This window comes from Diorhabda sublineata, chromosome 10 (assembly GCF_026230105.1).
Source record: "Diorhabda sublineata isolate icDioSubl1.1 chromosome 10, icDioSubl1.1, whole genome shotgun sequence".
Taxonomy (NCBI): Eukaryota; Metazoa; Arthropoda; class Insecta; order Coleoptera; family Chrysomelidae; genus Diorhabda; species Diorhabda sublineata.
In genome coordinates this window covers 14,276,123-14,292,818 of record NC_079483.1, presented here as the reverse complement: position 1 = coordinate 14,292,818, position 16,696 = coordinate 14,276,123, and the positions used below count along the sequence as shown (strand labels likewise).

The 16,696-nt window shown below is 31.6% G+C and overlaps 1 protein-coding gene across 1 annotated transcript in view; it reads left to right on the top strand.

The window, feature by feature from the left end:
- The window catches only part of LOC130449313 (paired box protein Pax-6-like), a 112,609-nt gene that overhangs the window by 31,011 nt on the left and 64,902 nt on the right, over positions 1-16,696 (top strand). The window contains exons 3-4 of the mRNA XM_056787051.1: positions 10,607-10,772; positions 14,250-14,430. Of these exons, the coding sequence (XP_056643029.1) occupies positions 10,607-10,772; positions 14,250-14,430 (347 nt within the window). The remainder of the gene's footprint in view (positions 1-10,606; positions 10,773-14,249; positions 14,431-16,696) is intronic.

The following is a 16,696-nucleotide window of genomic DNA, read 5'->3' as shown; positions in this document are numbered from 1 at the left end:
TTGCGCATTCTGATTTATCAGTCTGCTTCGTTATTGATGCCTGCTAAATTAACTTGCCAAACTAACTCGAATGTTGGCTAGAAAATATGCGGAGTGTTTTAATTGTTGTTTACTAAAAAACTAAATTTATTTTTGATAACGGCCCGAGAATATTTTAGTTGACACCAAAAATTGACAGCATTTGTAACAGTCAAACATGCAAAGCTTGGTTTTATTCTATTATTGTCAAGTATGAAATAATTATTGCGTAGTAAGAAAAGAATTAATCAAATCCATTGGAAAAGAAAAGTATATAAGTAAAGACAATACTAAACTTTCAAATTTCAAATATAACAGGCTTGATATCAAGCCCCAAATGTAGGTGTATATATGTGCAAAAAATATTCAAAAACGAAAGCTTTTTCAGTCAAAATCAAATATTAAGAAGAAAAAGTATATCTATTTTAAATAGGTGTTTAAAGTATGTGTTTAGGTACCACAAATCAAATCAAATTTCTATCCTGAAAGCAAAATGAAAAAGAATGTAAAAAAACTCTGAAACTGGACGTTTAATACGTTTTGAAGGTTTTCTAATTTTTTCTAATTCATTTACACACAAAAGTTGATGAAACACCCATAAACCGTCACTGTAAAAATTTTTTTGGAATATAACGTTATTCCACTGATTCAAAAGTAAGAAAGTAAAAGTAAAATTTATTCTGGAAGCATTGTTTGTTCCCAAATTTCTTTTATTTTCTCGATATTTTCCGTTTCTTATAACCTTTATATACAAACTGCGACTCTGACTTTTTCGCGACCTTGCTCATGTGTATATCGTAGTCTTCATTGAGTCAATAAAAACTTCTTATAAATACAGAAAAGTTCTAAGCTAACGTATATATCAGGAAAAAATCAGTCTTTTGAGCTGCCAAAACAGATCCTTTTATTCGCTTTCATTCATTCGGCCAGTGACAAATGGAAGCTGCTAGTGAAAGGTGAAGATTTCTCGATTTTTTTATTATATATCTTAGGATCCGTAGCATGCATGAATAATCACGTAGATACAGGGACGTACTCAATTATTCAGTAAATAAATAGTGAATAGAATATTTTTAATTAAAAATAAATGTATTTTAGTATTCAAAAATATAACAATTTATCACACCACCGTTATCAATTTTTGTTCTAATAGGATTATGCTTATGTGGAATCCTCATCCTACCTATCTACTCTCAGGAGGTTTGGTTCTCAATTGGCGACAGAGCAGCAGTTATTAAACCCTATATAATTTATCAAAGTACAGGGTTTTTTCAATAGAAACTTCTAAACTTTGTTAATAAGGGCCATATTTTTGCATCTACTCGGCAAATGAGAATATGTTTTATCAAAATAGGTATGCTGTTCGAGTAACATAAAAATTTGAGGGTACTGATTTATATAATATTCAAAACATAACGGGATCCTAACGCCATATCTCCGTTATCCTTGAGAAAATGCAAAGAGGCAGCCGATTGCGTGTCACACACAAGAGTCCGGTCATTTGCCAAATTATGTATCGTGACTTGAACCAACACCCGTACATAATTCATCTTACTCATGAGCTGTAAGTGAACCAACATAGACAAAGATAAACGCATGATGAACGTTGTTCACTTAAAATTGGTTTCTTCTCATTTATATCAATGCCTGCAGCTGCTGCTTTGTGACTACTTACTTATTTGATTATGAAAAGTAAGGTTCCCAAATTAGACGTTTATTGAACACCTAAATCAAGAAGATGCTTGGCTTGCATTCCGAAACGTATTTAAAAACTTTTTGGGTAACCACAAAAGTGATGATTATGTCGTTCACCTCGGAGAATTGCTGTTGGAGTACTTGGGATGTAACATGTCTTTTAAAGTACACTTCCTTCACTTGACTCCCTGAAAATTGAGGAGCAGTTTCCGATGAACACGAGAAACGGTTATATCAAAATATCGCTAAGGTGAAGAAGAGATTTTTAAGTTGGATGCAAGCATGTTGGTCGAGTACTACTGGTTTTTAGGAAGAGATAGCTGTACCTCAAGGTATAAAAGGAAAGAAAGCACCAGATCATGGTATATATCTTCATTATTTATAATTGTTTTCAGCTAAAATAGTTTATTTTATCCATTCGAATTAAATAATTGTCCATAAGTTTATTATTATTATCGAATTATTATTCACACGACAAAGTAGTAGCAGAAATTTCTTTTTGACATCCTATCATTTGGATACATTTAGATTCATTCATTTTTTTTTATTTAATATGAATTCAGGAGTGTAGCGGAAATACCGTTTCAATAAAAATCAAACAAAAATACGTTTTATACAACGTATATTCAACCATAAATTTTGGTGCTCACGCCTCTCTGATTTGATTTCGAACGTGACCAGATTTTCAAATAAGAAAGTGTAAAAGTAATTGACAACTGTAAGTGAGAAACGTAAAAAAAATTGGCGAGAAGTTCTTGATAAATCATCACAGTCGAAAACGTAGAGGAAATTTCTTTAAAAACGTCAATCATTCGGTTGGTTGACGCAAATTTCCTTTGCCGAGCTGACAAACTTAGAAAAACGAAAGAGTAAGACGGGGTGTGATCTGAGTGGAATAATAATCAATCTTTAAATCTGAGAATCACTGTGTGCTGTTGTATTTTTCCTAGTTACCCTTCAACTTGCATATTTTATCATTTATTTTTTTGTATTGGGGTTAATATTTGAATATTGATGGTAAATTTTTATTATTCTCCAAAACTGGTAATATTATTAAGATTTCACTTATGTTGAGCTACAATTTTCTAAAATATACAAGATCTTATCAGCTCCAACAGTCATTTACTCAAAATAATTTCAAACTAATCAAATTTTACAGAACATCACCCACTATTCCATAACGATTTTTTCAAAACTTTCTGAGTTAAATCTAAACTTCCTCGGCGTAGCTATCCAATATAAACCTAAAATCTACAAAAATCGTTATATAACGGTCCATCTCATTATTTCACACTAGGCCCAATGAAAATTCAAACGAAGCTGTCTCTATCTGTACGAGGGTACTTAAGTTTTGAGACAAATTAAAACAAATATTTGCATGCGTTTGAACCAATAGAACCAGTTTTTTTTATTACGATTGAGATACCTTGAAACACGTGATTTGAACGCATCAACCGCTTCATCAGGTGTATAAAAATAAAAAGGAATCATTCAATATTTGACTGTTCAAAACCGGTTTTGTTTTAACTGATGTTGTTGCGGTGGAGAATGAATCGTCTTCTGAGATTGGTTTTCCTGATTTTTTCGGAAGTTTCTGCCAAACAAATATCGGTATAGTATTCATAATTGACAGCTCTTCGTTGCTCTAATGGAACGATGCCGACAAGTCCAGCTATTTGGATAAAAAACAGGCGGCCATTTGCTCCGAAGTGCTTCGATCGCGAATAACTTATGATTCTTACACACATAACCACATACCAACAAAATTACTTTCGAATCATACCATTTCATTGCTGATGTATTACCATTACCAAAATATTTCCTCTGAACGTAACATTTCATTGTGTATATGTATATCTAATATGTATGTAACATCGAATAACAATGGAGAAATGTGTTTTATGGAAAAATAAATAATCCCATGTTATATGAAATTTTATATATATAAAACTCAAATGTATGAGTTAGATTTAATTTTTGTTTAATTGGTTAATAATACTAATCTTTGCTTTGTGTTATTTTTACAGGTAAATGGATAATGGAATAATTACTGTTGCAAGGATTGATCAAAACGAGAACCCATACGATGTAGTGCCGATTAACACTTAATAACAAACAAATGAAAATAAATCGAAAACTTGATTATTATAATTGATTATAATAATAATTATATTCTTAAAGTACTGATAAATCTGTTTAAACTACTTCCATACCAACACTCACAATTACACTGTCTGTTTTCCTTCGGTCCTTGAAGACGATAACTTTGTTATCGAAACGTGCGTCAGACATGGTACTGTAAATAGTGTGTTAAATATAAAAATCACCAAAGGTTTCAGAAATTTCAACTCAAAATTCTTGAAATATTCAGTAATAAGGAAAATCACTTTTGTGTGATCATATATATATATATAATTTTTTGCTGGCAATCCAACGAAACCCACTAAAAAGGATAATTGGATTAATTCAAATAAAAATCACATCAGACATTACCTTCTATAGTTTTTATTGGTGTCTTTTAATGAAGAGTGTCAAATCAAACACTAATTCATGATCAACTGAGTCAACTTATGAAACACTCATTATGAGGAGAAAAAATCCTCAATCGCGTAAATATCCTAGATGCTCCTTCTCATTGATTGTTCACATAAAATTGAGAATAGTGATTTCTGAGAAAGAAATGATAAGGTTAAAACTCACTATTGACTTTGATTTTGATCTTTGTTTACAAAACTATAGAGAGAAATGCATCGTCTATGTTTTCCGAAAGTATGAAAGTCTAAAAGATTTTTATCAAAAATTCATCCTAAAAATAGAAAAGTGCCTTTTATCGTTTTCCAGTTCTTTAAACATTGAACCAATCGATTCAAAGAATTTGAACTAGCCCCATTTTCGCCTTAAAGCACTTTCCAAATCTTGGGTAATCCACTAATCACACTTTTAGCCTTTTTCTTTAGATATCTTTCCATTCAAACCAAGCCTCGCTAATATTTGAGCCTAGTTATTGAGTATGGCGATGATGTGAGAGCGCTGTAAATTATTTGTTAATGGTAGAGTATGACAGCGATCAAAAATATAATTTAGGAGAATGAGTGTTTCCTCTACCGATATATCTATCAGCTAAGATTTCTGTTGTCATTATTTATTCTTTATAGAGAGTATGCTGATGAACGCCTTGTAGTTTTAAAATAGGTGAGATTCTATATCCTAACTTCGAATGTTATCCTAGTGGTTTCTAATGAGAGCATTTACGTGCTCAGGAACTTCAATTTCGCTAGAAGTTTCCTCGCAGATAATACAAACGAAGGTCTTTTTATACAAGAAGAGGCGGGTGACTCTGTCTCGAACTAAGGATCTGTTCCTCCAGTATCTTTGTATTTTGTAGGGTCGCTTTATAGAAATATATACAACTTTCAATCACTTGTAGATACAATCAAATGTTGGTTAGAAATATGTAAGCAATTGGGCATATCTGGGAATCCAATAAAAGCCTTTGTTCGTATTTAATTTTTTATAGAATCTTCAAGTCTAAGACTGGACACCATCTATTGAAACAGCTGCAAAATATCCATTTATGGTTTTACTATTCACAAAACCTGAATTTTAACATATTTGAATAGAAAGAAATCCGTATAACTTTCCATAGGCACCTTTTATTGTTTGAAACAATACAGGAAGTCTTATTCTGATAGCCCCCATTAGATTTTATCTGCTTAAATAAACAATCTAAACTAAAACATCGAATGTTTGAGTCAACTGATCGTTAGAATAATTTGCTGGTGATATAAATTGATAATGCGTCTAGGCTCTTCAAAGGTATATTATTTCCATACTTTTAGCTACCACTTACAATGAATTATCTATTCAGCTATAGTAGAGAAGTATGATGATGTGGATTGAAATATTCTCAAAAGAATTTTTAAACCTCGATTTTCCTGGTACGTCCAAAATTTCCTATATGTGTACTGAATAAGGATTTGGGTTGAGTTCCCAAATATCTGGAAATCCTTCACAACATTCATCATTCCAAGACTTGACCTTACACCTTCAATAGAAATGCAATTTTTCCGATGAATGATGGTGTAAGGCCAGCTTAAGTGCTGGTGATCAGTATGATATATATTCATATGATAAAATTAATGATTAAACCTTAGATAACCAAAAAATATTTGTTTATAACATCCATTATTGATAATTATAATATTTCATTCAACATTTTCGTGTAATACTGACATATGTGTAGAACCAAAATTTAGTTTAGATGAATGCTGCGCTTGTTTTATTTTTCTTATATATAAAATAAGGCTAATCATTGATTATTATGGGCTTAAATCTCATTTTTTACGAATTATGTAAATGAATTTTGTTTGTTATTAAGATTGTTAATTGAATTTGACAGTCATTGAATGTGTTCTCGTTTTCGAGTAAGGTAGTTCGGTTGGCGAGACTTGTCTCGTAGCTTGTTAATACGCTATTGATGTTATGTACACAGTTATACAATAGTCATATATATACTGATCTGTATTATCAACATTTTTTATTTTGTTGGTAATTTTACTTTATAGAAAAGTCTAACAACTAACAGTACTTCACTATTTTAAATTGAATACTTATGATTTGATATAGTTCCAAATAAAAACTAGTTTTGATTAAAATCACCTCTATGGTACACACATTAGTAATACATTTTTAATGACCCCCACGTTCGAAATAATACTGTTTGAGTGGAAATAGATTCACTAGTACTTCTTAATCTTTAGCTGACAAAGCTTCTACTCGACTCTACTTGGAGTTCGTCCTCCGGTTTACTAGGTTTTTAAGTTATTGAACTGTGCAATGCAACGCATGACGAAATATATGTTGATCAAAGACATGTGCAGCTGAATGCAAATGCAATTCCATTGGTTTCGTACTACTTTAATTGCAATTTTAGGAAGATATCTAACCAAATGGGATTCGAATCAGTTGATTGATTGAAGCAATTTTTAGTCCTGGCATTTTTTGTGTTCCGCAGATGTAAACTAAATGTAAAAACCCAACAGCTTTAGGTCGATGTGCTGTAAACAAACTGATAAATGATCAAAACTTTTTTGTTTTTTTGCAAGATGAAATCGTATTTTCACGTGCAATGCAATGACTGCTGAAAGGATGTACAAACGAATTAATGAAAAGTTCTTTCAGAAGTCAAACAAACGACGCTGTCCTAGAGTTTCTGTAGAAAAATTCTTTTTTAGAGAGAAAAAATAAGTTACTAACCTTAGTCGTTTCAATTTTACGTCTATCTTCATAGCAAAGAGATTCAAAGTAACTAAAAGCAGTCAGAACTAGTTTGAACTGAATAAAATCAGTCAAAATCATCAAGTTACTCCAGCTTTGTATTTTAAACTTTAACGATCAAATAATCGTTAATCTATAGTACTTTTTGGAAACTATGATCTGAATGATCTGAAAATAACCCAGATCACATTCATTGTTGTTCGGAAACTGATCGAGTTAATCAGGACGTAGTCATATTTTATGATTCTTTCTATTCTGGTAGACCGATGGATAAATACGATCAGCTGACGGGTTGTTTCATTTCTGTATCGTTTTTTGAACTATAAAAGTTATTTATTCCCCTTAAATGGCTGTCTACTATTAATTCTCATTGGCAACGTCATTAGTAGTTGATTGAGTTTGCGGTTTTTTTATTTTGGGCATCTAAGTATAAATCAATGGATAAGATTTTATAAACACAAAAAATTAGCAAATGGACTAAAAAAATCAATGGAGTGCAGTATTTTCTTCATTCTGCATCAGTCATCCACTGATATTTTTTTGTCTACATGGGGCATCAAGCCCTTATCTTGTTTAGAATTAGACAACAATCAGTGCAACGGTTTTTAGCGCATCCAAATTCGCAAATATCGAAAATATGAGTTTCTGAACTATCAAAGCTTCTAAAGTGCCTTTAAATGAGGTATTATCTGTTATGGATAGACAAGATATTTTCTTTGAAGGGTTATCGTCGCTGAACTAAAAATGCTTATTTAAATAGTGGCAAATGTTGTCATAGAAAATTTGGAAATCGGAGACTACATTCTGAAAAACGCTGCTTGGTTCTTCCAATTTTCAGATGAGAAGCAAAAAATTCTCTTTCCTAACAATAATTTGCTCTCTTGAACGTTTCCTAGTGGTGAAGAGCATTTGTTCCAGTTTATTGAAAAAGTCTATTTGGTTTTTCTATGGTGGCGCATATATTAGCAAGAAAATGAGGAAATATACAGGTTTCGAATAATAATATGTTTTTTGTTGATCTTGGTCCAAATCTTCTAAGCTCAGCAGTTGTTTCAACGCATTTTAGCGTAAAAGCTAGAAAATACGGAACAGAATCAGGCTAAGCCTAATGGCAATCACCTAGTTGGTGCACTTGACTTTGTATTTCGGCTTCCTGTACGAACTCTTCCAAACTGTCCCTCCTGAAGCAGATCGTTAGAAGTGATTTTGATTTAGTAGAAAAGCAATGATTCTCCTGTTACATTTTTACTACTCAACTCTCAGGACAATCTGTGTCCCGGTAGACAAGGCGGGACACGGGACAAGCAAGTGGAAATCGGTACAGTCCTGAGAAATTCGGGACAGTTGGCAAACATGGGGTAAACCGTTGAAAACTTCTTGATAACAAATATCAAACATCTAGAATCTACAAAATAAATATCAAGCAGAAGTATCATACAAGAAAAATAATAAAAAGCAAAATTTCTTATTTATCATGTTTTAAATTCGAAATTTCAACTGAAAATTGAAGGAGACGTTCGGAAACTGCTGATAATCAGCTGATAGGTGATTACCTATTGAATACTTTAAACGACTACAGCCGTTATTGTATTAGATAACAGATTTCATAAGTTAACGGTCTTATAAGTTAATATGTGACACAATTCAAAACGCAAAGACACTCTTTAGTTTTAATACCTGAATATTTACTCCCATTTAATTCACTATTCATTAATTACCAATTTATATAAATAATTCGATCAGTGCATATGTATGACTAACTAATGTATGATTGTTACATCTGGTAACATTAAATTTATCATTGGAGTAGAAAACATAATAAACTAACCAGCCGTTAAAAATTTCAAATCAATTTTATCTAATTATTTGCAAAAGTCATTTTTGAATACTCTTCCAACTTTCTCTCGGCTTACATTTGAATATTTTCACCAATGAATCAATGACAAAGGCCATGATCTTGTTATATAATTTCTAATATCATATTTTCTTATTTATCCTATCAATTTATATCATTCATTATCTACAAGATGTACAGGGTCCTTCACGACGAGTTGAATCGATATTTATATGGAAAATTACTGCGACTAGTGCTCTGAAAATTTGCTTGCATGGGTTTTCCGAAATGCTCGATTCAGCTAGAATAATTTCAGTTTTCTGAAACTTCCGGTTATACCGAAGGAGGACCCAAACTTCGTTACTTTAAGCGGAATCCTATGGACTTTATTGAATTTTACGCAAAATTTCAATTTTATAAAAGGCATTGTATCCCTAAAGTCCACCATTTTTTAATTATTACACATTTTCGAAATTTTTGGACACATGCAGCCCACTAAAAAAATTATATTTCCAAGTTTAAGTGAGTCAGGTCTAATATTTTTTGGGGATTTGGACAAATACCACTTACAGCTTTCAACAACTGTGAAAACCTTGACAAAAATTTTATAGGGTGTTCAGAAAATGGTGCCGAATTTCGCTATCTAAAAACTTTTTTCAAATGGCAACCCCCATTTTTCTCTTTACTATTGAATTCTACGCTTTAAATTAAGGGGACTTCGTTGGTAAATTCATATATCTCAAATTAACGGTTTTTGTAGAAACTTGAAAAAACTGAAATCTTCATGGCTTTTAATTATAAAAAAAAATTACTAAAAAAACAAAAGCTTACATATCCACAAACAAACAATGTAAACAGCAAACTTTAATGAAAAGAAACCCGTTTAAAATAAAGTTGGGGTCCACTTCCCGTATAACCGGAAGTTTCAGAAAACTGAAATTATTTTAGCTGAAACGAACATTTCGGAAAACCCATGATAGCAAATTTTCAGAGCACTAGTCGCAGTACTTTCCCATATACATATCGATTCAGCTCGTCGTGAAGGACCCTGTACCTATTTTAATCTTTAATATTTTATTATAACCCGAGCATGAGAAGTATTGAGGTTCAGAATATTGTGAGGTAGGAAAAATAGAAAGTACATAATTCGATATCAGCACGTTAACAGAATCAGCTTTCGAGAGACCAATCAGAATCAATAGAGGTTTAAAATTAAAAGGCAAAATATATTTTCAAAAAATACAGGAAAGCTGCTAATCTATATTTCAAGATTAAAAAAGATAAAAGGCGGTTAAAAATATTGATCTAAACAGACCTGACGCCTAATGTGAAAGGGTGAATTCAAACAAAGCAAAAATATTGAATTAACACTTTTTTCTATTTGTGTAAGTAACGTGGAGCGTTACATTTTATGAAACTTGGCCAACGTGATCTTCTTGCAGTTTTTTGTCATCACTATAATTGATCTAGTGATTATTTCAGTATCTATAACGTTCATGTAATGGTAATAAGATCATGATCGTCTTGTCATTGTTACGACCTATCATCACCAGATTTATCAATATTGAAGTACATTTTTGTAGATTTAAAACCAAATAATGCATCTATATTTTATACTTTTATTACATTCTTTGAAATACATGTAAATTGTAAACAATGATTTTATTAAAAAAAAAAACGTTGAATAGGCATCACTTCACCGATTAATTAAATGGTTACCATTTGTTACATGAAACATTAGAATTACTGAATCAATTCTAATGCTAGTATGACTGTGGACAGGGCATAGCGGTGTCAACCAGCTAGGGGGGGTGTTCGTCAGCGGGCGTCCCTTGCCCGATTCCACTAGGCAGAAGATCGTCGAGTTAGCACATTCTGGAGCAAGACCCTGTGATATTTCAAGAATTCTACAAGTCTCTAATGGATGTGTTTCTAAAATACTTGGCAGGTATTTATGTTATAGATAATCTTTTATTGTATCAAAATATATACAGTATGCTACTATTTGGGTTGAAAACCTCAAGTTTTCTTCATTTATGTGGGCTCTTCTAGTGCGAAAAACCATAGCTATGTTGACGTTATGTCTACGCAATGTTGGAGTCATCCAGTTTTTGAAATGAAAATCATAAAAATATGCTGATTATCAAGACCAAACAAACATCTAGTTATTTCCATGTATACATGATTTGTTATTGTCTTTCAATTCTTCAATATTATCGTCGACTGACGTATACTAATCCAATTTGTTCCTATTTAAACTATTCTTCTCTTATTAAACAATCTCAGTTTTTTCAAATAAACAACAATTTATTGTTGCTTACATTTTTTAGCAATACTATATTATTTATATTTATTTCATGACCAACAGCGTGCTTGACCAATTTTTCTGTCCGTTTATTTTTAAGCAGGCTGTGTATTAACAGACTTCCTAGTTTGCCCAACATACTTCTTGTCACAATCATTCCAGCTAATTTCGCAATGACAACTCTCTTCTAAATCTAGTACTTTATCCTTCATTTTATTTAATAATTGTTTTAATGTATTGTAAGATTTATAAACCTATTCCAAACCTATTTTATTAAAGACAATGTTTTGTTGAACATATTACAGTTAATCAGCTATCAACAATTTTCTTATCATAACTGTTTAGAATTATTATTCGTTTTCATTGAAGTACAGCCACATCCTCTTGACATCGAAAGATACAATAATGAGAGAACTTTATTGAGGCGGTGACTGTACAAAAAATTGTGGATAGATTCTAAAGAATCTCTGTTTTGAGTGTTGGTGAAATGGTAGTGTAAACATTGTGCTTAAGACAATGCCACCCGCATTTGTGTATCGGTAGAAAAGTCTTTTCAGATGAGATCACATTTTATCTAAATGGAACTGTTCAGACAAAATTGTCTATACTGGAAATCTACGAATCATCCCACAAAATGCATACCCCCATCGCTTTCTTACTGCTGTTGAATATTTAAAAATGTTGAGGCTGGAAATAAAACTAGAATTGATCTGTTTATCTCCAAATCTAATAATCCGAATCTGCTACATGAAAAAGAATGGTATCAACAAGACGCTGCTATCCATTATTGTGGTGTAAACATTCTTAATTATTCGAATGGTATATTACCATATCATTGAACGAACTATTGGAAGGATGATTATCGAATGCCAATCCACCAGACGTCTCTCCACTAGATATCTTTCTGCGGAATTTCTAAAATGAAAAGAATACTGCACTCGATCCAATAATATTCAGGATTTAAAATATAGGATGCTTGAGGTAAATTGTACCAGTTTACCTGATAAAATTTAAAAACGTTTAGCAGATTTTTCAGTACCTACAGCTTACTAAATATGGCCATAATCGAAGTAATAGATAGATTTTCTTCTATATTTCTATGGTTGGGGCTAATTAAAATAGATGTACAAAACACAAAAGTAGCAGTACAAAAACTTTGTTCTTATTTGATTTTACTGACTAAAAGTTACCAACTATGAAATTTTATATTTATACCTATCACCACTTTTTTCCTCACTGAGCATACCTCTTCATTATGTGACGGATACATAGTCGCACGCCAGCTTAAAAAGTTTTCCAATAATCCCAACAAAGATTATATCATTGTCAAGAAATGGAACACCTCTTTAGGTATTTTCAATAATTAGGTACTACTTTTGTTTCTGTTATCAAAAATTGAACTTGATTGGAAAACTTTATAAACCGTTTTGAAAACTTCGAAGCCCTTATCTCATAAACTATGACCTATTGGGAAATAATGATACATGTTGTCGTTTTTATAATCTATCGGCATCTTTGAAGTCGCAAAAAAAGGAAAATTTGCGTTCAAACAAACATCAAATGACGTGATCATAGCTACGGTATCTCGCAATAGAAACAAAACTGAATTGAAGGGCTTTAGGTAATGTTATTAGATATGAATGTGCCGTCCAAGATTTTAACTATACGTTATGAAATACGAGAGGTAATCAGAAAGTCAGTAACGTTACCGTTTGACGACTTATATTTTGCTTCCTGCGAGCAAGGCATCTCAAACGGTGCCCTAAAACCCCACAACGGTATTATTTCCACGCATCCCCTTTTTACAATATACAAATTCAAAATAAGCAATTTGAAATAACGCAAGTATGTGATACGGATTTATACTCAAACCCTTCTATTTACAAGCAAAATTGAATGTATTTCATAGCAGCAAGCATGCGAATACTTAATTGAATCAAAGCATTCAAACAATTCTTTTCGCCGTTTTCTGTCACACTCTTTCTCAAGTCGATTAAACATATTTAAATCTCATCATCATATACGAAAGGAAGCGTCTTGTCGATATAGTCGTACCGTTATTTCCAAAGGACTTTATATGAATTAATGTATGCATGATGTCTTAAGTCTTCCTTTCCTGCATTCTTTATCTATTATTCCTCAAAATTTGTTAATTAGTAAGTCATTGTTACGTATGAGGTGATGTAATAGGTTTATTTTCCTTTTCATAATATATTTTAACAAGCTTCTCCCTTCCACATCAAGTAATATTATTCCAATTAATTTTTTCTATTTCCATTATTTTTTTTTTTTTTCATTTTTTTCCATATTCACATTTTCACTGCTCGTAATTTGTTCTTTTTTTAGAATTATAAGCTTTATATACGAATCAAATGAGGGTTATAATAAACATTAAGTTTATTTTTTACTGCAATTTCTTTTCTAACGAAATTGATTGCTCATTCTTAGGTATACAGAATAATGCCATATCGAAGCGAAAACCACTACTATCAATATAAATATTTTTCACAAATAATTTCATTCTATATTGTTTTTTGCTTTCGGGATAGTATCGAATAAGTATTTTTACCAGCTGGCCGATATACCCCCAGTGGTATAATCTTATTAATGAAAAACAACAGCTTTTCTTCGTTTTGCTCAGTAGATTACTTGTCTACTAATTTAACCAGAATCCGGACCTTTGTCTATATATAACGTTCTTTTTTTTTAGAAAATCTTTTTTCCTTTCGGTACAATACTACTTGATATCTAGCATTATTCCTCCAGTAAAAGTACATTACATTTTTCTCTTAGTCTGGTTTTATGTTGCCTTCCAATATCCTCTAGATCTAAAATATCCTCTGTCATCCCAGTTTTAATGCACTCGCTCTATTTGAAGGATTTTATTTGTTTCCAGCAGCTCACATTAATTTCTAAGAGACTTTATTTTAAATGTAGAGTTTTTGTATTGTTTATAGATAGATATGTTAGAGTTTAATTGTTTTTTTTTTCAGCTACTCACAGAACTAATACGTTTATATAAATCCGAAAATTGATTATAAATATCTTTGGACAAATTATTAACAAGTTTTTAAATAAACATGTTCATATACTAGTTTACAATACATATTTCATCAACAGGTACTATGAAACAGGATCAATTCGTCCACGTGCAATCGGAGGTTCAAAACCTCGAGTTGCCACCGCCGAAGTGGTATCTAAAATATCATCATACAAAAGAGAGTGTCCTTCTATATTTGCATGGGAAATTAGAGATAGGTTACTACAAGAAGGAGTTTGTACAAATGACAATATACCGAGCGTGAGTATTATTCCAAATTATATTTAAGCCATATTAATGCGCAAATTATATTTTTAGAAGTAGATATATCTTTCCTTTTAGACAATCCAAGCACTATTAGTATCTTTAATATTTTTAACAATAACATTTCATAACATTAGTCACTCACTACATATTTATATATAAATATTATTACTCACTACATGAACATGAAAATACTACCAATTATAGTGGATAATGTTGTACTTGCTTGTACTTTAAATAAGGAAAATAAAGTCGTACTTCACAATTCGAAGTATGGAGGGCGACAATAACTAATATCGATTGATTAGTTTCTACTTGGGGACCCAGTAGTAATGCTAGGAAATAAATAGACAAACCCGCGTTTGTTTATTCTGTACGTTGAGTATTAAACTTATTCATTTGACTTATCAATGTGGTTTCATTCTGAAACGTCGATTTTAAATTTTTGATCGACCTTTTTTGGCCATTCCCGATTTATTTTTTGACATAATTAATTTCACATAGGGTGATCATAAAGTATATAGATATAACTAAAATCTAATGACTTGATTTAACTGTTTTATTCTAAATTTTCCCATTAATAAACCTTCTCCTGTGAAAATTAATTCCAGCGGGTAAAAACTCCTTGGCGGAAATTTTCACATTCATTCCTTGACTACTAAACTATAGAGTGGGCTGAAAGGAATTGACCCTTTGTCCCTATTTAAGCTACTCTTACATCATTATATACAAATTACAAATTTCAATGCTTTCAACAATTGTTTTAATGGGTAATCCTAAGGATAAAATAACAAATTTGAAATTAACGGTGGTGATATATCGGTGTGACGGAAATGTATCAAATAATAAATAATTGGATGCATTTGAAAACATTGACATTGCTAGAAAAATAATTTTTGATAAAAATCTAACAAACCGTCAGTCCACGTCGACTCATTATCTCCAATGAAAACATCGAATTGTAAACATAAATGCATTTCTACTGGCCGAAGCTCTCGGAAATCGTATGTACACAATTTCTTTGAAATATTCCTTCTAGACAATCTGCGCTAAACAGTGGCATGACTTGGTGGGATTTATTTGATTCATAAATTTTTTTAGACAAATAGAAATATGGCGTTTTTTAGACTATGGGCGAATGAAGACAATAGAATTGGACAGTGTAGTGAGAATAAAGGCAGATATGAATTTAATAATGAAGATTTATATATTCAAACACAGCAAGTTATTATAAATATATTCGAAGGCTTGAAAAAGAAAAACATTCACCAATTTGATAATGCAATCATAATAAGAATTCCGGAATTAATTAGAGTAAATAAATTTTTTATTTATCTAGTAGTCACGAACGGGGTTGCTGTGGATCATTCACAGAACCGAAAAACATGTAAAGAAAAACTGAAATCACTTGACAAAGCTACTCAAGATTTATACGTAGGACAATTTGTAGTTTATATAAAAGAACAGGATTGCGACATTAGAAGTAATATAGCAAAAGGGAGCAAATTATCCAGAATAAAATTATACTAGTTTAGAAAATTTGCGTCAGAATGTGGTTTTAAACACAAAAAACTAATAAACGGATGGCAATAACCGAATCGTCAAGGATAGTTCGATGACGACAAGATTATTTGCATCAGATAAAAGACTACCGAAGTCTAATGACGGATGGGGCACAAAAAGGGCTCAGTTCACGTCTTGCACCCTGTTTAAACCAAACTCCCTTACAGGCAGGTACATTTTACTCGTCTATTTCTAATTTTATAATTTAATACTCAGTTGTAGCATAATAATAATTTTTTTCTCAATTCCAAGTAGGATTACAATTAAACGAATCTGTCTAAATAACAGCTTATAATGCTGTCCAATTTATAATGATTCGATTGCCTTTTAACGAATACTTTCTGTCATAAGATATACATAATTTTTATAAAAATAAATTCATAAAATGGCATATGGTAGATCAAACAAAATTGTCGGCAAGGGTTTTGAAAATCTGCAATTGATTTTGGAAGAGCTAATCCTTCAAGTCCTTATTATTAACAGTCACAGATGGCATTAGACCGCTGCCTATCAAATTGCCAGGATAATCACCAACACTCTGCGTCAAGATTTTTGCATGATCAGTTACTCGCGCCTTCAAGTTGTATTCCTTCATATCTTTGAATTGTTCCGTAAAGTCTAAGGGCGGAAGTTCAAAAGCTTCAATGCGATTCGTTTTTGACAATTTAGTGCCTCAACTTCTAGGAACAGAATCCAGAAA